The sequence below is a fragment of the Bos indicus x Bos taurus genome, chromosome 18 (assembly GCF_003369695.1).
Source record: "Bos indicus x Bos taurus breed Angus x Brahman F1 hybrid chromosome 18, Bos_hybrid_MaternalHap_v2.0, whole genome shotgun sequence".
NCBI classification, from domain to species: domain Eukaryota; kingdom Metazoa; phylum Chordata; class Mammalia; order Artiodactyla; family Bovidae; genus Bos; species Bos indicus x Bos taurus.
In genome coordinates, this window is record NC_040093.1 from 11,315,561 (window position 1) to 11,338,317 (window position 22,757).

General features: G+C 53.7%; 1 protein-coding gene across 1 annotated transcript; it reads left to right on the forward strand.

Moving 5' to 3' along the window:
- Window positions 1-2,509: 2,509 nt before the first annotated feature.
- ZNF541 (zinc finger protein 541) lies at window positions 2,510-17,794 on the forward strand. Its single transcript, XM_027515327.1, has 15 exons — window positions 2,510-2,909; window positions 2,995-3,238; window positions 5,239-7,057; window positions 9,225-9,283; window positions 9,530-9,689; window positions 9,839-9,994; window positions 10,727-11,051; window positions 12,911-12,974; window positions 13,581-13,723; window positions 14,075-14,178; window positions 14,324-14,399; window positions 14,888-14,976; window positions 16,483-16,623; window positions 16,827-17,008; window positions 17,120-17,794. The coding sequence occupies exons 1-15, from the start codon at window positions 2,603-2,605 to the stop codon at window positions 17,283-17,285; spliced, it is 4,035 nt and encodes a 1,344-aa protein (XP_027371128.1). The 5' UTR covers window positions 2,510-2,602; the 3' UTR covers window positions 17,286-17,794.
- The last annotated feature ends 4,963 nt before the right edge of the window (window positions 17,795-22,757 follow it).

A 22,757-nucleotide genomic window follows, 5' to 3' on the forward strand; every position in this document is an offset into this window, starting at 1 on the left:
TGTTTTGTTTTTTAAATCAGCAGACGTCCACGGTTTGCCTTCAGGCCCGCTCCTCGTGTTGTGTAGCTCTGTAGGCTCTGACTTACACGTGAGGGCATGTATCTCCCGTTACAGTGCCATACAGAATAACTTTCAGTTCAGTTCAGTCGCTCAGTCGTGTCCAACTCTTCGAGACCCCATGAATCGCAGCACGCCAGGCCTCCCTGTCCATCACCACTCCCGGAGTTCACCCAAACTCAGATCCATCAAGTCGGTGATGCCATCTGGCCATCTCATCCTCTGTCGTCCCCTTCTCCTCCTGCCCCCAATCCCTCCCAGCATCAGAGTCTTTTCCAGTGAGTCAACTCTTGGCATGAGGTGGCCAAAGTACTGGAGTTTCAGCTTCAGCATCATTCCCTCCAAAGAAATCCCAGGGCTGATCTCCTTCAGAATGGACTGGTTGGATCTCCTTGCAGTCCAAGGGACTCTCAAGAGTCTTCTCCAACACCACAGTTCAAAAGCATCAATTCTTCGGTGCTCAGCCTTCTTCACAGTCCAACTCTCACATCCATACAGGACCACTGGAAAAACCATAGCCTTGACTAGACAGACCTTTGTTGGCAAAGTAATATCTCTGCTTTTGAATATGCTGTCTAGGTTGGTCATAACTTTCCTTCTGAAAATCCCTCCCCTGCTTCATCTATTCATCCCTCTTTTCTGCCCCCGAACCCTGGCCACCATAGATAATTTTAACGTCTCTTTATAGTTCTGCCTTTTCCAGAATATCATGTAGTTGGAATCATAGGATGTACTGTCTTTTCAGACTGGCTTCTTTCACTTAGTGATACGCATTTAAGCTTCTTTCTTCCATGTCTTTTTGTAGCTTACTCGCTCCTGGCTTTTTATTGGTGGATGATATCCGATTATGTGACTAACCACAGCTTATCCACTCCCCTGTTGAGAGACATCTTGGTTACTTCCTGTTTGGGGCAGTCATGAATAAAGATGCTTTAAGTTTTTGGCTCATTGGGGTGGATATCTAGGAATGGGATGGTTGGATCGTATGGTGAGACCACGTTTATGTTTAGCTTTCTAAGAAACTACCAGTGCAGAAGGACTTCCCTGGTGGCTCAGCGGTAAAGAATTCACCTGCAGTGCAGGAGTCGCAGGAGATGTGGGTTCAATCCCTGGGTCGGGAAGATCCCCTGGAGAAGGGCATGGCAACCCTCTCCAGTATTCTTGCTTGGAGAATCCCATGGACAGAGGAGCCTGGTGGGCTACAATCCATGGGGTCACAAAGAGTCAGACACGACTGAAGTAGCTTAGCACGCACACCAGTGCAGAAGTCTTTTGAAGCCCTTTTCCCCCAAAGCATCTCACTCTTATTTTCTCCTGGTCTCAGTAGTGTCTGTGGTCAGTCTCAGTTGAATATCCTTTGCCCCTGGCTGCAGTATCTGGTTCCTTGCCTTGAATGTTGTTGACAGACGCCTTCTCCATTTCCACTCTGCTCTGAGCGAGTTCTGAGTTAGAACCTTGCATTTCTAGAAGTTTCATTTCTTTCTTTTTAAAAGCACCCCTGCCCCTTGTGTCTTCTGTTCTCTACTAGGTTTTGTTGTCTCTCATCCTGTTGTTAACTAGTTCTTGGAATGCCTCCCTAGACTTGTGCGTAGGGTTTTTCTTTTAATTTATTTATTTTTCCTGTGAATGGCTTGACTCTTCCAGGGCCTCAGCTCTTCCCTGTGAACTCAAGGCCCTGTTTCCTCTTCCATCTGTCTGTTACAGCCTCGAGGATAGTGTTCTGTAATAGAAATATAATATGAGCCAGATAATGTAATTTAGAGCAATCTCATAGCCGTGTTAGAAAACAAAAATAGATAGGTGAAATTAGTTTCAATATCATATTTAAGCCAGTAGATCCAAAATGCTTTCATTTCAACGTGTAATCAATATGAAAATGAGTTATTTTTGGTACTGAGTCTTCCACATCCAGTATGTAAATTACACTGATCGCAGGTCTCAGTTTGGGGCCACATTCTCAAGTGCTTCATCGCCACGTGTCGCTCACTGGTGGACGCCATATTGGAGGATAGCCCTAGGCCCCATATAGGAGACTGACCTCACCTTGGGCCCGCTCGTGGGCCAACTCACACCTCTGGCTTTGCGTTTCTTCATTGTTCCTGGCACCTGGGGTCTTACCTATCTCTTGAGCCTGGCTCTCTACTAAAAATTGTATTTTATCTCATGAGTTTATAGTTGGAGAAAGAGATCGGTTCAGTCCACCATGCCGCCAAAACCTTTTTAATTTATTCCTTACAAGAGTCTCACGATGGAGATACTCTTATGCTGAATTTACAGATGAGGAAACTAGGGCTCGTGGTACTTGAGTGACTGCCCAAGGTCACATGGCTGCTGAGTGGCAGAGAACAGACTCCAGTACGCGTCTGTGTGAATTCCAAGTCCACACTCTGTCCACCGTGCATGTTGGCTTCTCGTAACTGTGGTTCTTCCTTGTTCGTTCTCAGGAGTTAGCCACCATCAAGACCCGCTCTCTCCTCCCTGACTCCGCACACAGCCCTGATTGTCTGGAGAGTAGCTCTTGGCTGAGCCCTGGCGGTGGAGAGCCATGGACCAGTACAGCCTGGGGGACGAGGGTGCCCTTCCTTCCGAGATGCACCTCCCTTCGTTTCCCGAGAACCAGGCGCTCACCTGCAGCGACGCCATCAACCGGGACCTGGGGCCTGGCTCGCGGGACCTGCTCTACGGTGGCCTGAGAGGTCTGGAGCTGGACCCCAGCTTCCCGGCGCCCGACGCGCCCAGCGAGCCGCTGGAGGACAACCTGGACACCCTGTCCCTGTACTCAGGGAAGGACAGTGACTCCACAAAGCTGCTGGAGGAGTGTGTAGATCCCGAGTCTCAGGCTTCCTTACAAGGTGAGGTCGTGCCCCCGGGGTCCCGGCCTGGTGGTCTGTGGAGGTCCCTGGAGGTCTAGAGCCTGTGCCTTCTCCCTCCATCTAGACCTGGGGCAGGGCGCCCTCAAGGTGCCCAAAGAAGCGGATGAAGGAGGCCGGGCCACCTCGGGGAGCGCACGGAAAGGCAAGCGGCAGCACAGCTCCCCTCAGAACACACTCCTGGACTGCAGCCTCTGCGGGAAGGTGTTCAGCAGCGCCAGCTCCCTGAGCAAGCACTACCTGACGCACAGCCAGGAGAGGAAGCACGTGTGCAAGATCTGCAGCAAGGCCTTCAAGCGGCAGGACCACCTGTGCGTAGGGGCCGGGTCAGGACGTCTGCCCAGGGGGCTGGGGGCACGCCTGGGCCTCAGCACCCCTACCATCAGCCCGCACCCGCCGTGTCGAGGCCCCCAGGGGTGTGCAGCCTGTGCTCACATGCAGTGTAGGGGCCGGGGGCGCGCCTGGGCCTCAGCACCCCTCCCATCAGCCTGCACCCGCCCTGTCGAGGCCTCCAGGGGTGTGCAGCCTGTGCTCGCATGCAGTGTAGGGGCCGGGGGCGTGCCTGGGCCTCAGCACCCCTCCCATCAGCCTGCACCCGCCCTGTCGAGGCCCCCGGGGGTGTGCAACCTGTGCTCAGACGCAGACTGGTTTCCTTGAGGTGCCAGGGTTCTGGGGGCCAGACCCACACGGCCCCAGCCCCCAAACCCACTCCAGAGAGGCGAGTGCTGCTGCGATTGGCAGACGGGACCCCTGTGGTTTAAAGACACACCCCAGGGGCAGTTTTGTCCTGGAGGGAATTGGGCTAACTCTGTGCAGAAAGATTTAGAGCAGGTGCCTGAAGAGAACAGATCTGTGCTCTGTGAGGGGTATGCATTGGGATAAGAGACTATGAGAGGCTATGAAATGCTTGGAATGTTCACTCTCCCTTTTTTTTTTAAATTCTTGATTTTAAAAAGCAAGCCCAGTGTAAGAGCAGAATTACCTTTGTTCTTCATGCCTTAGAAATGATAAGGTTTTCTTGCTACTGAGGAAGGAAAGACAAGACTTTTCAAATGGAAAGAGCTGTAAGTGGGAGGGATTATCCATCACCTTTTGATAGCATGCCCAGGCTTGTCAGGAGAGACAGTGGTAAAGAATCCACCTGCCAATGCTAGAGACGCGGGTTCAGTCCCTGGGTCGGGAAGATCCCCTGGAGGAGGGAATGGCTACCCACTCCAGTACTCTTGCCCGGAGAATCCCATGGACAGAAGAGCCTGGCAGGCTACAGTCCATGGGGTCACAAAGGGTCGGACACGACTGAGCAGCTGAGGAGCACAGCCTGCACAGAGCATCAGCGAATCCCACTTTCATTCTGTCCTTGCTGCCTAACCCCCTCCCCACCCCCCTCCCCGCCAGGGATGGGAAGCAATTTGCTCATGTCACAGGATGGTAACAGTTAGGGCCAGAACCTGGGTCTCTTGATCCCTTCTCTGCTGCTTCCCTCAGATGGAAGCTAAGGGTTCACCTTTGCGGGGAGAATTTTTTTATTTATTGTGCCTCATTTATCAGAACCATCCAGAGTAGGGCTGCTGGGAACCCAGAGGGTGATTTACCCATTTGCTTATTTCTGTAATAAATTAACGTAGGTACAAGTGGGATACAAATATAAGACATTTGTATTCATTCATATTTGCAGAAATTACAGGCAAATTTGGCTGTTTTCTAGAGAGTCTTTATTGACTGGGCATCTGTAGTTTTTTTCTTTTTGTTTTGCGATGGGGGTCGCAGGTGGCTCTCTAGAGGAATCCTTTGGGAAGGCAGAGACTCCTTTGTTCAAAGAAGGAGCACCCCCAAGTTAACACTTCTTTGCATGCGTTCTCCGAACTCTGGTTCTCAGGATGCTAAAAGGGGCTCTTTGGAAAAAGGTGATTCTGTGGGCAAATAACTTGGAGAGACATGGAAAGTTAAGCAGGTTCGCTTTATGTTCTCTATGGCTTTTCACTTTGCTACTATGAACATCCAAGAAGTAAACAGTGTTTTTTCAAAACTCACTTGCCAGCTGAGCCCAAGTCCTCAGGGAGCAACTCTGGAGACTGGTGTTGCTTTGGGGAACTCTGACTTGGCTCCCACGATTTTTTCTCTGATTAGGGGTTTGCCTAAGGGTGCGGGAAAGAGCCCCCGTTCTAGATGACCTTGACCTTAGTCGGGGGTCTTTCTTCATGGGGTCTGAGCCCATTTTCTGCCCCGATGTTCCCTGGGGACGTGCTTGGGTTCCTGCGACAGGTGACTCGCACAAAAGACCCCCCATGACCCCGTGCTCGTGTGCTTCCAGGACCGGACACATGCTCACCCACCAGAAGACCAAGCCCTTCGTGTGCATCGAGCAGGGCTGCAGCAAGAGCTACTGCGACTACCGCTCGCTGCGCCGGCACTACGAGGTCCAGCACGGCCTGTGCATCCTCAAGGAGGTGCCCCCGGAGGAGGAGGCCTGTGGGGACTCACCCCACATGCACGAGGTGGCAGGCCAGCCCACACCATCCGGCCTGAGGTCCCCCGGTTCCCTCCTGCCCAACCGAGACTTCCTGCGCTGCCTCGTGAACAGCATCGTCCACCACAAGATCCCTTCCCCGGGGCCGGCTGGGCTTGCGGACAGCGGTGAGGGGAGGAACATGGCCTGCTCCTGCCCGTCCTCGGGGTCTTCCTGCTGCGGCCCAGCTGGCACCCCGGGGACCCTGGGCCCTGACGTTCTCGAGGAGTCGAGGCCCTCAAGGAAGGAGCCTGCCGCTGACGTGTTCACGGCCATTCACTCGCGGGCGGCGGAGAGCAGCGGCCCCGACCCAGCCGAGCTAGAGCCACTCCAGCTCTCGTCCTCCCTGGAGGGCTGGCCCGAGGGCGCCCCTCTGCCCTCCTGCCTGCCTCTGTTCCGTGGCCAGACAATCCCCACCACTGGTTCCCAGCCATCAAGCCACAGTTTCCAGTGGCTGCAGAACCTGTCGGGCTGCCCCAAGAGCAAAGGGAATGGTATGTTTGTCGTCCATAAGCCGCCATCCCAGGAGGCCTCTGAGCCTGGCCCTGGGCTCAGCAGCACCTCCCTAGTGGGGGAACCCTCAGCTGGCCTGGGGCTCGGCCCAGAGGACGTGCCGCCCTTCCCTCCCATGCTCCTGAAGGCTCCCGGGGAGGCCTCGGGGGACCCCAGATTTGCCTGTGCCAGTGGGGATGATGACTGCTGGGCTCCCAAGAAGAGCAAGTTTGACTGCGACTCCTTCCGGTGGCCGAAACCCGGGGACCCTGGCTCGCAGGATCCTGGCTTGAAGCCCAGCAGCCTCTCGTCGGATGCCACGCCGCTCTTCCGGCAGCTCTTCCTGAAGTCGCAGGAGTCCCTGGTGAGCCACGAGCAGATGCAGGTGTTCCAGATGATCACCAAGTCCCAGCGGATCTTCTCTCATGCCCAGGTGGCCACCGCTTCCTCCCAGCTCCCCACTCCCGATGGCAAGCAGGGCCCCCTGAAGCCGCTGCAGGGGCCACGGCCACAGCAGCCCCCGTCTCTGACGCCCACTGTTGACTCTCTCCGTGCTGGCCCCATGAACCCTGAGCCAGAGGGCTCCCCAGCCCGCCGGAGAAAATCCACACCCACTTTCCCCAGGGAGGCCTCACCTGGCGGCATGAGCCGGGATGCAAAGGGTGGGCCAAAAGTGGCTGCTGCTCCGCCAGCCCTCACAGCGTCATCCCTGGACCCTCCCGGGAACCCGGACATCTCTTCTCTGGCCAAGCAGTTGAGGTCCTCAAAAGGGACCTTGGATCTGGGCGATATCTTCTCTCCCGGGGGCCTGCGTCAGACCCAGTTAGGAGGGGACGAGCCATCTGGAACCCACCTCCCAGGGAAGCAGACCCAGGCTGAGAATGGCATGGCCTCTGGGGCCACAAAAGCCGAAAAGGGCCCGGCCTGCTCCCGGGGTGGAGGCTACAGGCTCTTCTCCGGCAACTCCAGAGCACAGCGCTTTTCAGGCGTCCGGAAGGAGAAGGTGAAAATGGATATGTGCTGTGCGGCTTCCCCGAGTCAGGTGGCCATGGCTTCCTTCTCGTCGGCAGGGCCTCCAGCAGACCTCTCCAGGGACTCCAAGTCCAAACTGACGATATTCAACAGGATCCAGGTACCAGGGCCGTCTCACGGACCTAACCCTACAGGAGGCAGAGTCTGGTCATTACCCACTTCTGGGTTTCTGACTTGTCCAGGCACCTTGTTTAACCTCAGCGAATCCTCAGATGCAGTTGTACAGAGGGGGAGGGAGGGTTCAGAGAAGAGGTGGTCCCTCCCATCATCCCCCTACCGCGAGCCCACCACGCACGCACGAAACAGGGCTTTCGAGTTGGGAGAGACACTCGGTGTCACGTTGCTTCACTACACGTTTTCTGTTTGCTTCCTTTCTCCCTCTCGCTTCCTTTTGGATCTGCCTCCTTCGCGTCTTCAGAGGATGTGAAGGTAGCGCTCCTCGGCCTTTGACGTTGCCATGTGAAATGCCGTGTCTTTTCTGGTCGTGAGTCACGGGTCACAGGTCTGACTTGGCCCCCAGCTGCTGGCGCTGTGCCAGTCGGCCCTCGTGGAGCGCTCAGGTCCCCCACGTGGCGCCCACGAGGTCCCAGGAGTAGAGGGCTCGGCCTTACCTCCTGCTGACCTTCTGAGGTCCAGCATCCTTCTGTCAGGCCACAGCTATCTCATCCTCTTCTTTAATTTTTTTTTGATAGCTTTAATATTTACATGCTGTCTCACTCACCATCTTGTTTATTTTTTGAGATTAAGTTTTCAGTTTTATATTTGGTTATTTTATTTTGGCCGCGAGGCATGTGGGATGTTAGCTCTCCGACCGGGGGTTGAATCCATGCCCCCTGCATTGGAAGCATGCGGTCTTAACCACTGGGCCACCAGCAAGTCCCTGACTCACCACTCAAAAATGTGCCACCCAGTGGCTTTTGAGCATGTTTACAAGGCTGTGCACCCTTGCATTTCACTGCTCTTTGCCTAAATACTTCCATCGCCCCCAAGAGACACCCCATACCCTGCTGTCTACCACAGTCTCTCCATCCCTCCCAGCCCCTAGCAATCATGAGTCCACCTTCTGCTTCCATGGATTTGCCTGTCTTGGACACTTTGTATGATTGGAATCATACGTTGTGTGGCCTTTTGTGTCGTTTGCTTCTTCCACTTAGTACGATGTTTTCAGAGTTCATCCGTATTGTAGCGTGGATCAGAACTTCTTTCCTTTGTATTGCTCAGTAGTTGTCCATTGTACGCACACGTGTGGGCATCTGGGTTGTGTTCACTTGGCCATTGTGATAGTGCTGCCCTTAACGTCTGTTATTGTTTAGACATATGTTTTCATTTTTCCTGGGAGGTAACACCAGAATTGCTGGATTATAGGGTAATCCTCTCTGTTTCAGAAACTGCCAGACTTTTCCAAAAACCGTCTTACCTTCCCACTCAGAGTCTGAGGGCTCCAGCTTCTCACCAACACTTGTCATCGTCCAGCTGTTTCCTTCTGATACAGCCGCCTTAGTGGGTGGGAAGCGATAACCTGATTATGGTTTGATTTGCATTTCCCTGATGGCTACAGTCTTGAGCATCTTTTTATGTGCTTATTGGCTATTGATACATCCTCTGGTTAAGTGTCTGCTCAGAGACTTTGCCCATTTTTAAGTTGGTTTGTGTTATTACTCTTGAGCTGTGAGAATTCCTTATGTATTACATATACAAGACCCTTACCAGATATGTGATTTGCGACTCTTTTTCTCCCATTCTGTCTTTTCACTTTTTAAAAAATGTTAGTTTATATTCTAGTTGACTTACAGCATTGTGTCGGTTTCAGGTGTACAGCGAAGTGACGCAGTCATACGTGTACACGTATCCATGAGTTTTCAGATTCTTTCCCTTATAGGTTATTGCAGGATGCTGAGTAGAGTTCTCTGTGCTATACAGTAGGTCCTTGTTGGTTACTTGTCTTGTATATAGTCGTGTGTTTCTGTTAATCCCAAACTCCCTCTCCCCACCTTTCCCCTTTGGTAATCATAAGTTTGTTTTTGAAGGCTGTGACTTTTCACTTCTTGATGCTATCCTTTGAAGCGCAGAAGGTTTCAGTTTTTTTTTTAAAAGAAAGTTTACGTTTTGCTGATTTGTTCTGTCTTCGGTTTTGGAGTCACCCAAGGAACTGTGGCCTGCTTCAGGGCCACTAAGAATTACAGCCGTGTTTTCCCCTAAGTGCCTCACAGCTTTCACTCCTGCACCTCATCTCTGATCTGTCGGCTGAGGTGTGCTTTCATCTCCAGGGTGGAAATATCTACCGGCTCCCCCACCCGATGAAGGAGGAGAACGTGGCCAGCGGCTGGTAAGTGCAGTAGCCCCTCCCTGCCCGGCCGGGGGAGCTCAGCACCCCCGGGAGTTCCCTGCTGGCTCTGACCTGCTGCCCAGGGGCGAGCTGTGGGTGCTGCCCTCCTGAAGGGGCAAGCACCAGGCCGTGGGGGATCGGGGCATCGTCTCCTTTCCTTCAGTTCACCCGCAGCTGTCAGGGTATCCAGGCTTGGGGATGGAGCCCCATTCTCCCTTTCCTGCCTCCTGACACGTCTCCCCGCAGTCACCAGCACAACAGGGGCTCCACAGACTGGGCAGAGCCAAGGAGCACGTACATTTGCAAGAACTGCAGCCAGATGTTCTATACAGAGAAGGGGCTGAACAGCCACATGTGTTTTCACAGCGACCAGTGGCCGTCACCTCGAGGGAAGCAGGATCCACAGGTGAAGGGGCGTGAGGCTGCATTCAGCTCACCAGAGTTGGGGAGAGGTGGGGGCCTGGCTGGGGGCTGGGAGCCAGGGCAGTGCTCCTCTGGAGGGGCCCTTGCTCCCAACCTCTTCCCCTTAAAGGGCTGTCTCTTCTCTGTGTGCAGGTGTTTGGCATGGAGTTTTGCAAGCCCTCAAGACAGGTGCTGAGGCCAGAGGGGGATGGGCAGAGTCCCCTGGGAGCCAGAAAGTGCCTGGACAACCCAACCGCAGCCTCTTTGGGGGTCCCTGTGGCCCCAGCAAACCGCCCCCCAGGGAGCAAGGTGAGTGCCGATCAGTCCACCTCCATCCCGCCACTCCCACCTGCCAATGGGAGCCGTGGGAAAAGCCCCGAACTCCTGACTCTGGAAGAGCTTAGTTTCAATCCATTCATTCATTCACCCTCCACTGGACTTCCTCTGTGTCTGACTCTGCACTGGGGACACGGCAGCAACCACAGCAGCCTGTCTCCTGGGGCTCCCGGCCCAGTGGAGTGGAGAGCCCCCATCCCCAGACAGTGACGCGTGGAGTGGGCTGGGCTGGGCTGGGCTGGAGGGGGAGCCGAGGGAGCTGTGGGAGCCCCAAGGGGGCACCAGAGACCAGCCTGAGCAGGCCAGGGAGGACTTCCTGGAGGAGGGGGTGTTAGAGCTGAGATCTAGAAGACGAGAAGGAGTAAGATGGGGGTGAGGGGGAGCGGATTGCATGGAGGTGAGAGAGAGCATACTGAGCCGCGAGATCAGTGAGTTTCCAAAATGGTCTGAGGGAGGGCCTCTCCCTGGGGGTGTGGATGCATGAGAAGGCTCCAGCTTCGCACACCGCCCAGCTCAGGGTCTGGGGTCTGGCGCAGGCATGGTGGCCCTGCCCGGCTGCCTCTGCCGAGGGCTGTGGGCACGGTCAGGCTGGGCACACGTCTCTGTGGTCACTACCTGTCCTGCTCTCCTGCCGTCTTGAGGACTGAGCTTGGGGCAGGTGGCCTCAGGTGACCCCTCGGGGTTCTGAAGCCTCTTCTTGTCCAGGGACAGGAGAAGGATGGGGACGAGAGAAACAGCAAGGAGGATGGCCAGCACCGAAAGCGGAAGAAGCGCCCCCAGCCCAAGGCGCTGTTCGTCCCTCCTCCGCCCCCCACGTTCGGGCAGCCGGGCCCGGGGGGGTGTCACCAGAGCCGCCTGCGCTCCCCCGTGTTCCTGGTGGACCGCCTCCTGAAGGGGCTGTTCCAGTGCTCGCCCTACACACCGCCGCCCATGCTCAGCCCCATCCGGGAGGGCTCAGGGCTCTATTTCAACACCCTCTGTTCCACGTCCGCTCAGGCCAGCCCTGACAGGCTCATCAGCACGGTGCTCAGTGAGTGAGGCTGATCCCCACCCCCTCCGGTGGCCGCGGCAGGCCAGACCCACCCCTCTGGTAGCATGCGGTCCAGCCGTTTTCCCTGGCCTGTGGCTGCATCGGTCTGGCGGTCCCGTTGCTGTTCATAACTATCCCAGGACTATCTGGGTCCAGCAGCCTTCTAGCTGCTTGTAATTTTGTAGGCAGAAAGAAAACAGGCCATTTAACCTAGCCACCCTTCTTCTGCCCAGTCTTTTGAGTAATTTTTAAACAGGTTTACTGAGATATAATTCACAGATCACAGGAACCACCCGTTTAAAGTGTACGGTGTTTGCGAGAATATTCATAGGGTTGTGCACCCGTCACACAGTCTGATCCTAAGCACGTTCATCTCCTCAGGAGATGTGCTATATGCACGAGCAGTTACACACAGGCCCCATAGCCCCCCAGCTCCTCAGCCCCAGGCAGCACTCACCTACTGGTCTAGTTTCTCTCTCCATGGGTCTGCCTTCTCTAGACGTTTCATCGAATCGGTGTCCTGTGATACGTGACAGTTTGTGTGTGGTTTGTTCACTTGGAGGAACATCTGCAGGGTTCACCCCGTCGTATGTATCAGGGCTTCGTTCTTTTTATGGATGAATGATACGCCGTTGTCTGGACAGGTGACCTTTTATTTATCCACTCATCAGTTGGTGAGCATCTGGGCTGTTTTTGTCCCTTGGCTATTGCAAAGAGCACTGGTTAAGAACCCTTAGGCATCAGTTTTCGTCGTACCTAAGTTCTGATTTCTCTTGGGTGTATGCCTCAGGGTGGCATTGCTGGTCCGTAGGGTAACTGTTTGACTGTTTAAGGAACTGCCAGACTTTTCCAAAACGGTCGTTTTACACTTCCACGAGCACTGTATGAGAGTTCATTGCCCTGTTGCATTCTGCAGAATTTCCTTTTTGACGGCTGAACAGTGCCCCATCGTAGGCACACACCCCATTTCCTGTATGTGTGTAGTTGCCCATCGGGGACATTGAGGTGGTCTCCACCTCTTGGCTACTGTGAATAGTGCTGGAGTGGACATGGGAGTTCAGATGTATTTTTGAGATCTTGACTGCAATTCTTTTGGATGAATACCCAGAAGTGGGATTGCTGGACCATATGATAGTTCTACTTTTAATTTTTGAGATAATTTCATACCATGCAGTCTTTTTTTTCTACTTTTTTATTTTATATTGGAGTATAGTTTTTTATTGGCGTGTATATTGGAGCATAATTATTTACCATGTTGTGTTGGTTTCAGGTGTTCAGCAAAAGTGGTTTAGTTATCCACTTATCTGTTCTTTTCAGATTCTTCTTCCATAGAGAAGATCATTGAGTATGGTTACTATTACAGATCATTGAGTATGGTTACTATTGCAGATCATTGAGTATGGTTCTCTGTGCTGTACAGTCGGTCCTTGGGTTTTTTTGGTTCTGTTCTGTTTGCTGGGCTGCACCGGGCCTTCCTTGCTGCGTGCGGGCTTTCTCTAGTGGCGTGCCAGGTCTGCTCTGTAGTTGTGGTGTGCAGGCCTCTCATTGCAGTGGCTTCTCTCGTTGCGGAGCATGGCCCCGGGGCACACGCACTTCAGAAGTTGCAACACGCTGGCTCGGTAGTTGTGGCGCACGTGGCATGTGGGATCTTCCCAGATCAGGGATCGAACCCATGTCCCCTGCTTTGCAAGGTGGATTCTTAACCGTTGGACCACCAGGGAAGTCCAGGAGGTCCTTGTTGATTATCTATTTTATATACAGTAGTGGGTCTATTAGCTGCTCCAGAAAGGGAGTCAGAAAGGGCCTCACAGGTCAGTTGTAGCCAGCCTTTTTGAGGCTCTTCTTTACGTGTTTTCCAGATCCCCTGGATGGCTCCTTCGGCATCTGTCTGGTGAAGGACGACACCAAGATCAGCATTGAACCGTGAGTTGGGACAGAACCTGAGGATCCTTCCAGAACGGGGACGCTCTTACCCTCTGCGCATTCCCGTGTGGCTCTGTCGGCACCTTCATCCCAGGGAACCCGGTCTAGGTGCTGAGCCTCTCCAGGAGAGAAGTGCTGGGCTTCTCCGGCTGTCCCCCCTCAGCAGTCCGTCTGTCCGGACATACCGTAGTTGGCTCCCTGAGGATAGAAGGCCCAGAACACTGGGGCTCTGGAGAGAACTGCCGGTGGCACAGGGGGACACGCGTGCAGGGCCGTGGACTGCGGCTAGATGAGGGGACCTCAGATGTAGAGGCAGGCCAGGTGTCAGCACACACCTCCCCGGTCCTAGACCCCAGACGGCTGAGGCCAGAAACCTGGCGACGAAATCGGAGGAGGGCGTTGAGTGTCCCTCAGGAGGTTTCTGGAACGCCTGCGTGTGTCTGTTGGGGTAACGAACACTTCGTGTGTCTGAAAGACGGCAGAGGGCATCCACAGAGCAGGGCCGTGGCCCAAGAGCAGACTCACGGGGCGTCTCTGCTCTACTTCCCACCTTGGTCACGCATCGTACGTGAGTCTTGTACACCTGTGGGTGTGTCCTCGTTTCAGACACATCAACATAGGAAGCCGGTTTCAGGCTGAAATTCCAGAGCTCCAGGACAGCTCTTTGGCTGGGATTGATGAGCATGTCGCTTCTCTGGTCTGGAAGCCGTGGGGAGATGTGATGAGCAACCCGGAAACGCAGGACAGAGGTGGCTGAGACCTTGGGGCCAGGGTCCCAAGGGCCCTCCTCTATCTCCAGGGAGTTTGTCCTCCGAGTTCCCACCCTGAGCAAGAAGCAGTGTGCGGGGGTCAGGGGTGGACAGAGGCGGCCTTCAGCACAGTACTGCTCCCGCTGTGGTCCCTGGCCCACCTCCCCTCTCACCCACTGCCAGGAGCAGGGTTGAGCCCTTCCTCCAGGTCCCTCCCTTCCCTCAGCCTGCCTTTACTAGAGGGAGGTGGTGACAAGGAGTCTCTCCCACCCTAATGGTGCCCTCAGGGAGGCCTCTTCTCTGGCTCCCCCTGACCCTCTGTGTCTCCGCTTCCTCCCCTCCTGAAAACAGTAACGGAGCTCTGCAATGTGGCCTGCTCCAGCGTGATGCCCGGCGGGGGCACCAACCTGGAGCTGGCACTGCACTGCCTGCATGAAGCCCAGGGCGACATCCAGGTGAGGCGCAGGCGCGGGGCGGGTGAACAGGTGGGCTGGCTCCGCGTGGCCCTGCGGTGGGCGTGGCTTTAGGGCATGCTGCCGGGGTTTCCAAATGAATGAAAGGATGAAGGCGGGCCTCCACCTCCCGTGCCCCCTGTTCCAGGTTGCCCTGGAGACCCTCTTACTCAGAGGACCCCAGAAGCCGCGAACTCACCCTCTTGCCAGCTACCGCTACACAGGTGAGTGGAGCGTGACTGCTGGCATGGTGTGGGCCTGGCTGAGGCCCCTGAGGGCCAGTCAGTTTCCACGGCAGAGCGGTGTTGTCTCAGGGTCTCACCTGCCTTCCCGGGAGGGCCTGTACTCTCCGGGGGACCCCATGGGCGCTGTTTTATAGCTGCTTCCTACCTTCTGTCCACTCGTTCCCTCCTGGGCTCTGCCTGGCCGGGAAGGGGGTGCCAGGGAGGGCTGGGGGCAGGCACTCAGCCCTGGAATCCGCCTGCAGTTGGGCGAGTCCCTTAACCAGTGGCTGCCTCAGCTATGGCATCTGTCAAGTGGGGATGGTAGTAGCCCCTACCTGCTAAGGTTCTTGAAGATTGTAGGAGACCAAGCAAGAAAGGGGCTTAGCAGAGATCCTGGCATCTAGTCAGTGCCGGGTCACAGCAGCCTGAAGGAGGGGCCGTGACCGTGGTCCCAGAGGAAGAAATGCCCCCCGGCTATTTCTTGCTAGGTTCAGACATCTGGACCCCCATGGAGAAGAGGCTCTTTAAGAAGGCATTCTGTGCCCACAAGAAGGACTTTAACTTGATACACAAGACGGTAAGGCGCACGTGGCAGGCTGGCATAGATGAGGTTCCCTTACCGCACCGAGGGGCTAGAGCCGCAGGGCCTGTCGGGAGCAACCCTCTGCTCCTGCTCTGAACGACTGACAACTTTAAAAAGCCATCGCTGGGAACAGCCCCAAACAATACAGAAAAGAAGCCCATGTTCAAAATAAAGCCCTCCAGGCCCCACCCCACTGTCCTACTTCTGACTGTAACCTGACAGGCTTTTACTGTCCGTACAGTTTACACACATATGTACACTTTCTCAAAAAATGATGAGGTTGTATATTTGATACCCTGCTGATTATTTTGCTCTTTTTTAAAAAACTTATCCACAAAACTGCACATAATCGAAGTGTAAGATTCGATGTTTTGACGTACCTATCCCCGGTGGCTCAGCGGGTAAAGAACCTGCCTGCCCATGCAGGAGACACAGGAAACGTGGGTTCGATTCCTGGGTTGGGAAAATCCCATGGAGAAGGGAGTGGCAACCACTCCAGTATACTCACCTGAAAAATCCCATGGACGGAGAAGCCTGGTGGGCTGCAGTCCATGGGGTCAGAAGTTCCCTCCTGCGCCTTTGTAACCTCTCCTTCCTGCCATCAACTCCTGTCTGCCTCCTGCCACTGTAAATTAGTTTGCATTTTCTAGAGTTTTATAGAAATGGAGTAATCGCGCAGCACGTGCTCTGCTTTGTCTGACTTCTTATAATCAGCATGACGGTTTTGAGCTTCATTCGCGCTGTCGGGTGTGCCAGTAGTTCATCATTTTGCTGAGGAGTATCCCATTGTGTGTCCCCTTCTCTTTTTATAAACTTCGTTTTGGGCTGCACTGGGTCTTCCTTGTTGTGCATAGGCTTTCCCCAGTTACATTTTGTGGGCTTCTCATTACAGGGGTTTCTCTCGTAGGGCTAGGGCTCTAGGGTGCGTGGGCTTAGTTGCTCCCCAGCATGTGGAATCTTCCCGGACCAGGGACTGAACCTGTATCCCCTGCATTGGCAGGCAGATTCTTAACCACTGGATCACTAAGGAGGTCCCATTGTGTGTCCTCTTGGGGGCCTCTTCCCTCAGTACTTACTGTAGGGCCCTGCCCAGCTGTCACAGAGTCCATGCGGTACCCACTGCATGAGGGTGCTCTGCTTTAATTAGTCCTGGTCAGTAGACACATGGCTCCATATGGTGTCACAGTGAACACATACCTCTGTGTACATATCCCTGGACGGAAGGGTTCCTGGGCCAGCCGTGTTGCTCAGAGCATGCGAGCTTAGCTGGTGTGGGCTCTGGTGGTTTCCTCTCTGAGCCCCTCACCCCTCGGAAGGAGTCTGTGATTCTCTGCCCCTTTAGTAAAGGGGTCCACCAAGCCATAGCAGGAGAGAGTTCAGGAGGGTTTTCAAAAAGTGGCAGCTGGCCCCCTGAGGGGGAGGGGCTTTAGGGCATCGAGGCCCCACTCACTGCTGCTCCTGAGGCGCTGTCCATAGCCAGCTTCTGTCTTCCCCCATCAGATCCAGACAAAGACCGTAGCCCAGTGTGTCGAGTATTATTACATCTGGAAAAAAATGATCAAGTTTGACTGTGGCCGAGCCCCAGGGCCAGAAAAGAGGGTCAGGAGGGAGCCAGATGAAGTAGACAGGGCGGAAGCCAAGGTAGGGGGTTTTGGGGCCGGGGTCTGGAGTTCAGCCCGATCCGGAGGCCTGGTGCCCATCTGCGCTGGGTGGGGGTGGGGGTGCTCCCAGCAGGAGGGGCTTCCCATGGGCGATGTTCGCATGGGCTCCAGGTCCGTACTGGTCCCTTAGCAGGGTGAGGGGGTGGCTCAGCACCCTTTTGTCATCTCTGCCCACCCCTGCAGGTCACTTGCAGTCCTCGGGAGAGACCCAGCCACCGTCCAACCCCCGAACTAAAGATAAAGACCAAGAGTTACAGGAGGGAGTCCATCCTCAACTCCAGCCCGAGCACTGGCCCCAAGCGGAGCCCCGAGGCACCCGGGAGTGTGGAGGGCCAGGGCGCCTTTCCCTGCCGGGAGTGTGAGAGGTACTGGGCTCCCTGGAGGCACTGCCTGCCCTCAGCCCCGCTCCATCCTCTCATGGTGCCCCCACCCGCCTCCCCCTGCTCTGATCCCCACGTCCTCTGGTGCCTCTGCAGGGTGTTCGATAAGATCAAGAGTCGAAATGCCCACATGAAGCGCCACCGGCTGCAGGACCACGTGGAGCCCATCGTAAGGGTCAAGTGGCCGGTGAAGCCCTTCCAGCTGAAGGAGGAAGAGGAGGAGGAGGAGCTGGGGGCTGACATGGGGCCCCTGCAGTGGTGATTCAGGGCGGGGTGGCAGCGGGGGCAAAGCAGCAAGTCTCCCCAAGGTGCCCCTCTGCCTCCCTGACCCGTTCCTGTCGCCAGGGGGCAGCCCAGCTTGCAGACACGGCAGGCACTGGATCACGAGCAGGGGATGCACGGTCATCTGACTGCCGTGAAGGCCCTGCTGCTGTATCGGAGGCTCCATTCTCTTAGGTTCATAGTCTCTACCCTTCTCAGTTCTACTCTTCCTGGAGCAGTGAGGCTAGGGGAGGGAGCAGGTTAGGTCTGGGTGGCTCTTCATTCTTAGCTTCTGTTTCAGGCTTTGGTTACGTTTATTCAGTAGGCCAAGATGTAGAGAATCAGTGGGAATTACCATCGGATCTCCACCGCGCCGGCGCCCCTCGCGGAGGGTCTCTCTGCATTCTAGATTCCGCCCCTAGGCTTGACGTGACTTGTACATTTTTAGGTTTGGTTTGTCTTTTTTTGTATGTGTCGACTTGTAAATCTTATTAAATTGGGTTCTTAAGCAGCTCTCTTCTGGCTTCCTCGCATGTTGATCCCGTGAAGGCTTGAGTCCCTGCCCAGGAACCACAGAGACGAGTAAGCTGAGTCCCTGCCAGCATTTATTAAGCACCTGCTGTTGTTAGGCCAGACAGTGCCCAGTCCATACAATGGGGACATGGTGACACGGAGGGACAGGGCCCCTCTCCTCACAGAGCTCACACTTTAGGAGCGGAAGGTAGCAGTGATGAGTCAGCAAAGAGACCAGTTTAGATACCGATTGTGGATGTGGTTTTGGCCATAGTAACAGAGGGGTCAGCGTAGGTTTAAGCTCTCAGGACATGTGGTAGTGGTGCGAGCAGCTCTCTTGTGAAGTTCAGGCCTGCCAGCAGTGACCAGCGTTGGCAAGAGCAAGGACCCCCTCCTCCTCCACCAGCACCCCAACCTTTAGAGGGTACAGGGCAGAGAGCACGTCCTGCCCTGCCTTGCTTCCCTTCTTTAGAGGGAGGAAAGCTTGTAGCGGGGCTTCCCAGGGACATTAGGACATTCTCAGGTGGCAGTAGTGGTAAAGAAGCCACCTGCCAATGCAGAAGATGCGGGAGATCCCTGGAGAAGGAAACGGCAACCCACTCCAGTATTCACCTGGGAAATCCCATGGACAGAGGAGCCTGGCGGGTCCATGGGGCACAGTCCATGGGGTCACAAAGAGTCAGACGTGAATGAACACACACACACACAGAAACCCCTTGTAGCAGTGCTCAGCAGAACTCGCCTCGTACCTCCTTGGCCAGGACGGTAGCCCATGTTCTTTCTAAACTGATCCCTGGCAGCAGGAAAGGAAATGGCCATGGTTACCCTGGACACTGGGGATCTGTCTCCGGGCCTGCAAAAAAAACAGTGTTTTGCCTTAAGTTTGTTGTCACCCAATCAAAACTGGAATCCCGTTTGCCAGGAAAAGAAGAGGAAGCGGGGATGGCTCCCATGGAGTCAGACCTTGTGTCCACCCCAAAGTGACACAAGGAAAGGGGCCAAGTCCAAAGGGGTGGCAGGGTGTGGCGGGCACTGGTGAGTGGATGGGGAGGGGTGCATGGAGGACGCCACTGAGGCTGAGACCTGGCTTCCGGGCCAGAGCGTGAAGCACAGACTGCCCCGGGAACCGGGGGAGGTGGTTCAGAGCTCCAGCTGCCATGTGGAGGTTGTGGGCAAGTCGGGAAGCCAAAAGGCTCTAGGGTGAGATGATGGTCTGGGCTGGGGTAGCAGTGAAGAGAGCCAGGAACACAGGCATTAAGGATCGTGTTAGAAGCACTCAGACTTGGTGACGGGTCACACATCACACGGACAGCTGGTAAGGAAAAGGATGGGCCAAGGCTGGCATGACAGGTTTCGGGGTCGAGCAGCTGAGTAGACGCTGTTAACTGAGATGGGGAAGAGGGACCCATCAGAGGATTGACGGCTTCAGGCGTGACTCTGCTGCCTTCTGAAGGGCTGGCTGGGGGAACAGGGTAAAGGGTAGTGTCAGGAGACTTCCTGGTGGCTCAGATGGTAAAGAATCTGCCCCCAGTGCAGGATCCTCTGGAGGAGGAAATGACAACCCATTCCAGTATTCTTGCCTGGAGAGTTTCACGGACAGAGGAGCCTGGCGGGCTACAGTCTGTGGGATCACAAAGAGTCGGACATGACTGAGTGACTAACACACACACACAAGGAGACTTCACAGCTCAGTAAATCTGCAAAGAGGGGGAGGGAGGAGAGCAGAGGAGGAAGCTGAGTTTGAAGCAGTGTGGATACTGCAGTTAAGGGAAAGGACCCCAGCATCGGATGATCTGGGATTGACAGCCTGGCTCCCTGTCCCTCTTTGCCTCTTTGGGCAAATTTCAACTCCCCTGTTTGGGTCTCAGTCATCTCCTTCTGTAACTGGAAAATGCCCACCTCCAAGTATCTGTGGATGAGAAAATGGAAATCAGGTATTGGCAGGTGCCTGGGGTGACCTGAGCAGCTGCTGCCCATCGAGAGCAGGTGCTGTCGCTGTCACTGTGTGGGTCCCACCTTCTCAGGTGCGGCCCACTGACTGTGGAAATGAAAGTGTCTGGCTTCATGGTCTGGTGGTATGTTAGGTATCTATTGCTGCGTAACAAGCTGAAACTTAATGGCTTAAAACAAATGGAAACTTTTACAGTTGCGCTGCTTAGACGGGCAGGTAACCCAAGCTGCTTGTGGTTATCCAGATTCGCCTCCCCCGCAATCTTATCTGTGGTCCGAATGCAGTGGCAACCACAAGTGGTGGTCCCAAAGAGGCTCTGAACTTCAGGAGAGAGCCGGGCAAGTTTCCCGTGGATTGGCTCCCCTCAGCCAAACTCCACCCTCAGAAAAGAGGGTCTTCTCAACCCTGAATTATCTCCATCCTCATCATTTGGGGGTCCTGGGAAAAATGCACATTCTTATGCCCTACCACAGACTTTCAGAATCTGAATCATTGGCGGTAGGGCCCTGGGACTTAAAAAAATTTTAAAGATGCTTTCTTAGTAGAACAGTTTTTAGATTTACACGAATATTGGGGAAATGCTACAGAGAATCATCATATACCCCACACCCAGTTTCCCCTATTATTATCTTTAAAATTTTTATTTATTCATTTATCTTTGGCTGTGCTGGGCCTTAATTGCTGCAAGGGCTTTCTCTAGTTGCAGTGCAAGGGCTTTGTCGCCTCTCAGCATGTGGAATTTTCCCAGACCAGGGATTGAACTCGGGTCGCCTTCACTAGCAGGCAGGTTCTTAACCACTGCACCACCAGAGAAGTCCTCCCCTACTATTATCTGACATTAGTATGGCACGTTCGTTACAGTTAATGAGCCAGTATTGCTATGTTTTTATTAACTAAAGTCTATTCTTTATTCAGATTTCATTAGTTTTTACATAACGTCCCTCTTCTGTGCAAGGATCCTCCCTAGACAGGACACCACATTTAGGTTCCTCTCGGTTGTGACAGCTTCTCAGACTTCCTTTGTTTTTGATGACGGTTATGAGGAGTCGTGGTCAGGTATTTTGGAGAGTGTGCCTCAACCCGGGTTAGTCTGACGTTTTTCTCCCGATCAGAGCATGAGGAAGACGGCAGAGGTGGAGCGCCACTGTCATCGTCACACGTTATTAAGAGTACATAGCCTCGGCGTGACTTGTCACTGTTGCTGTTAGCCTCCATCACCTGACTGACAACGTGTGTCAGGCTCCTACATTGTAAATGTAGCGCCTCCGCCCCCCAACACTGTCCTCCAGAAGAAAGTCACTGTGCACAGTCTACACAAAGGACTGAAGAGGTACATTCCACCTTGAGAATGGAATATCACATAAATTATTTGGAATTATACACGGAATATTTGCTTATTCTCCACCATTTATTTATTCAGTCATTCATATTACCAGACCACCTGATCTGCCTCTTGAGACATTTGTATGCAGGTCAGGAAGCAACAGTTAGAACTGGACATGGAACAACAGACTGGTTCCAAATAGGAAAAGGAGTACGTCAAGGCTGTATATTGTCACCCTGTTTATTTAACTTATATGCAGAGTACATCATGAGAAACGCTGGACTGGAAGAAACACAAGCTGGAATCAAGATTGCCGGGAGAAATATCAATAACCTCAGATATGCAGATGACACCACCCTTATGGCAGAAAGTGAAGAGGAACTAAAAAGCCTCTTGATGAAAGTGAAAGTGGAGAGTGAAAAAGTTGGCTTAAAGCTCAACATTCAGAAAACGATGATCATGGCATCTGGTCCCATCACTTCATGGAAAATAGATGGGGAAAAGGTGGAAACAGTGTCAGACTTTATTTTTCTGGGCTCCAAAATCACTGTAGATGGTGACTGCAGCCATGAAATTAAAAGACACTTACTCCTTGGAAGGAAAGTTATGACCAACCTAGATAGCATATTCAAAAGCAGAGACATTACTTTGCCAACAAAGGTCCGTCTAGTCAAGGCTATGGTTTTTCCTGTGGTCATGTATGGATGTGAGAGTTGGACTGTGAAGAAGGCTGAGCGCCGAAGAATTGATGCTTTTGAACTGTGGTGTTGGAGAAGACTCTTGAGAGTCCCTTGGACTGCAAGGAGGTCCAACCAGTCCATTCTGAAGGAGATCAGCCCTGGGATTTCTTTGGAAGGAATGATGCTAAAGCTGAAACTCCAGTACTTTGGCCACCTCATGCCAAGAGTTGACTCATTGGAAAAGATTCTGATGCTGGGAGGGATTGGGGGCAAGAGGAGAAGGGGATGACAGAGGATGAGATGGCTGGATGGCATCACTGACTCGATGGACATGAGTCTGAGTGAACTCCGGGAGTTGGTGATGGACAGGGAGGCCTGGCGTGCTGTGATTCATGGGGTGGCAAAGAGTAGGACACGACTGAGCAAGCTCATGGAGATTTTATAGACTGGGTTATAATCAGGTGCTACTTTGTTGCTCAAATTGTTGCAGCTTTGACTATTGGGAGCTCTGAGCTCATGGAGATTTTATAGACTGGGTTATAATCCAGGGCTGCTTGTTTCTCAGATTGTTCCAGTTTTGACATTGGGAGCTCTATCAGTTGGCTCTTGTCTCTTTGATATAGCTCATGGGGGGTGTGTGTGTGTGTGTGTGTGTGTGTGTGAGAGAGAGAGAGAGAGAGAGAGAGAGAGGGAGGGAGGGAAGGAGGGAGAGAGAAGGAGATTCATGGTGTGTGTGTGTGGGGTGTGGGGTGTGTGGGGGAGGGTGGAGGCAGAGAGACAAAGAGATGGAGGCCAGGAGACTTCCCTTCTGGAACTACAAGATGCTCCAGGCTCATCCTGTGTAATGTTCTAGAACCAGCCTTTTATCCAAGGAGATCTCGTTCCTTTTATTGGAGAACAAAGAGTATTAGAAACTAAGATCTGGGTGCTAGATGTGGTTGAACCTAAATTTTTAACAGTTTCACCAGATTTTTTTTTTTTAATGAAACCAGAGTTAGACAACCT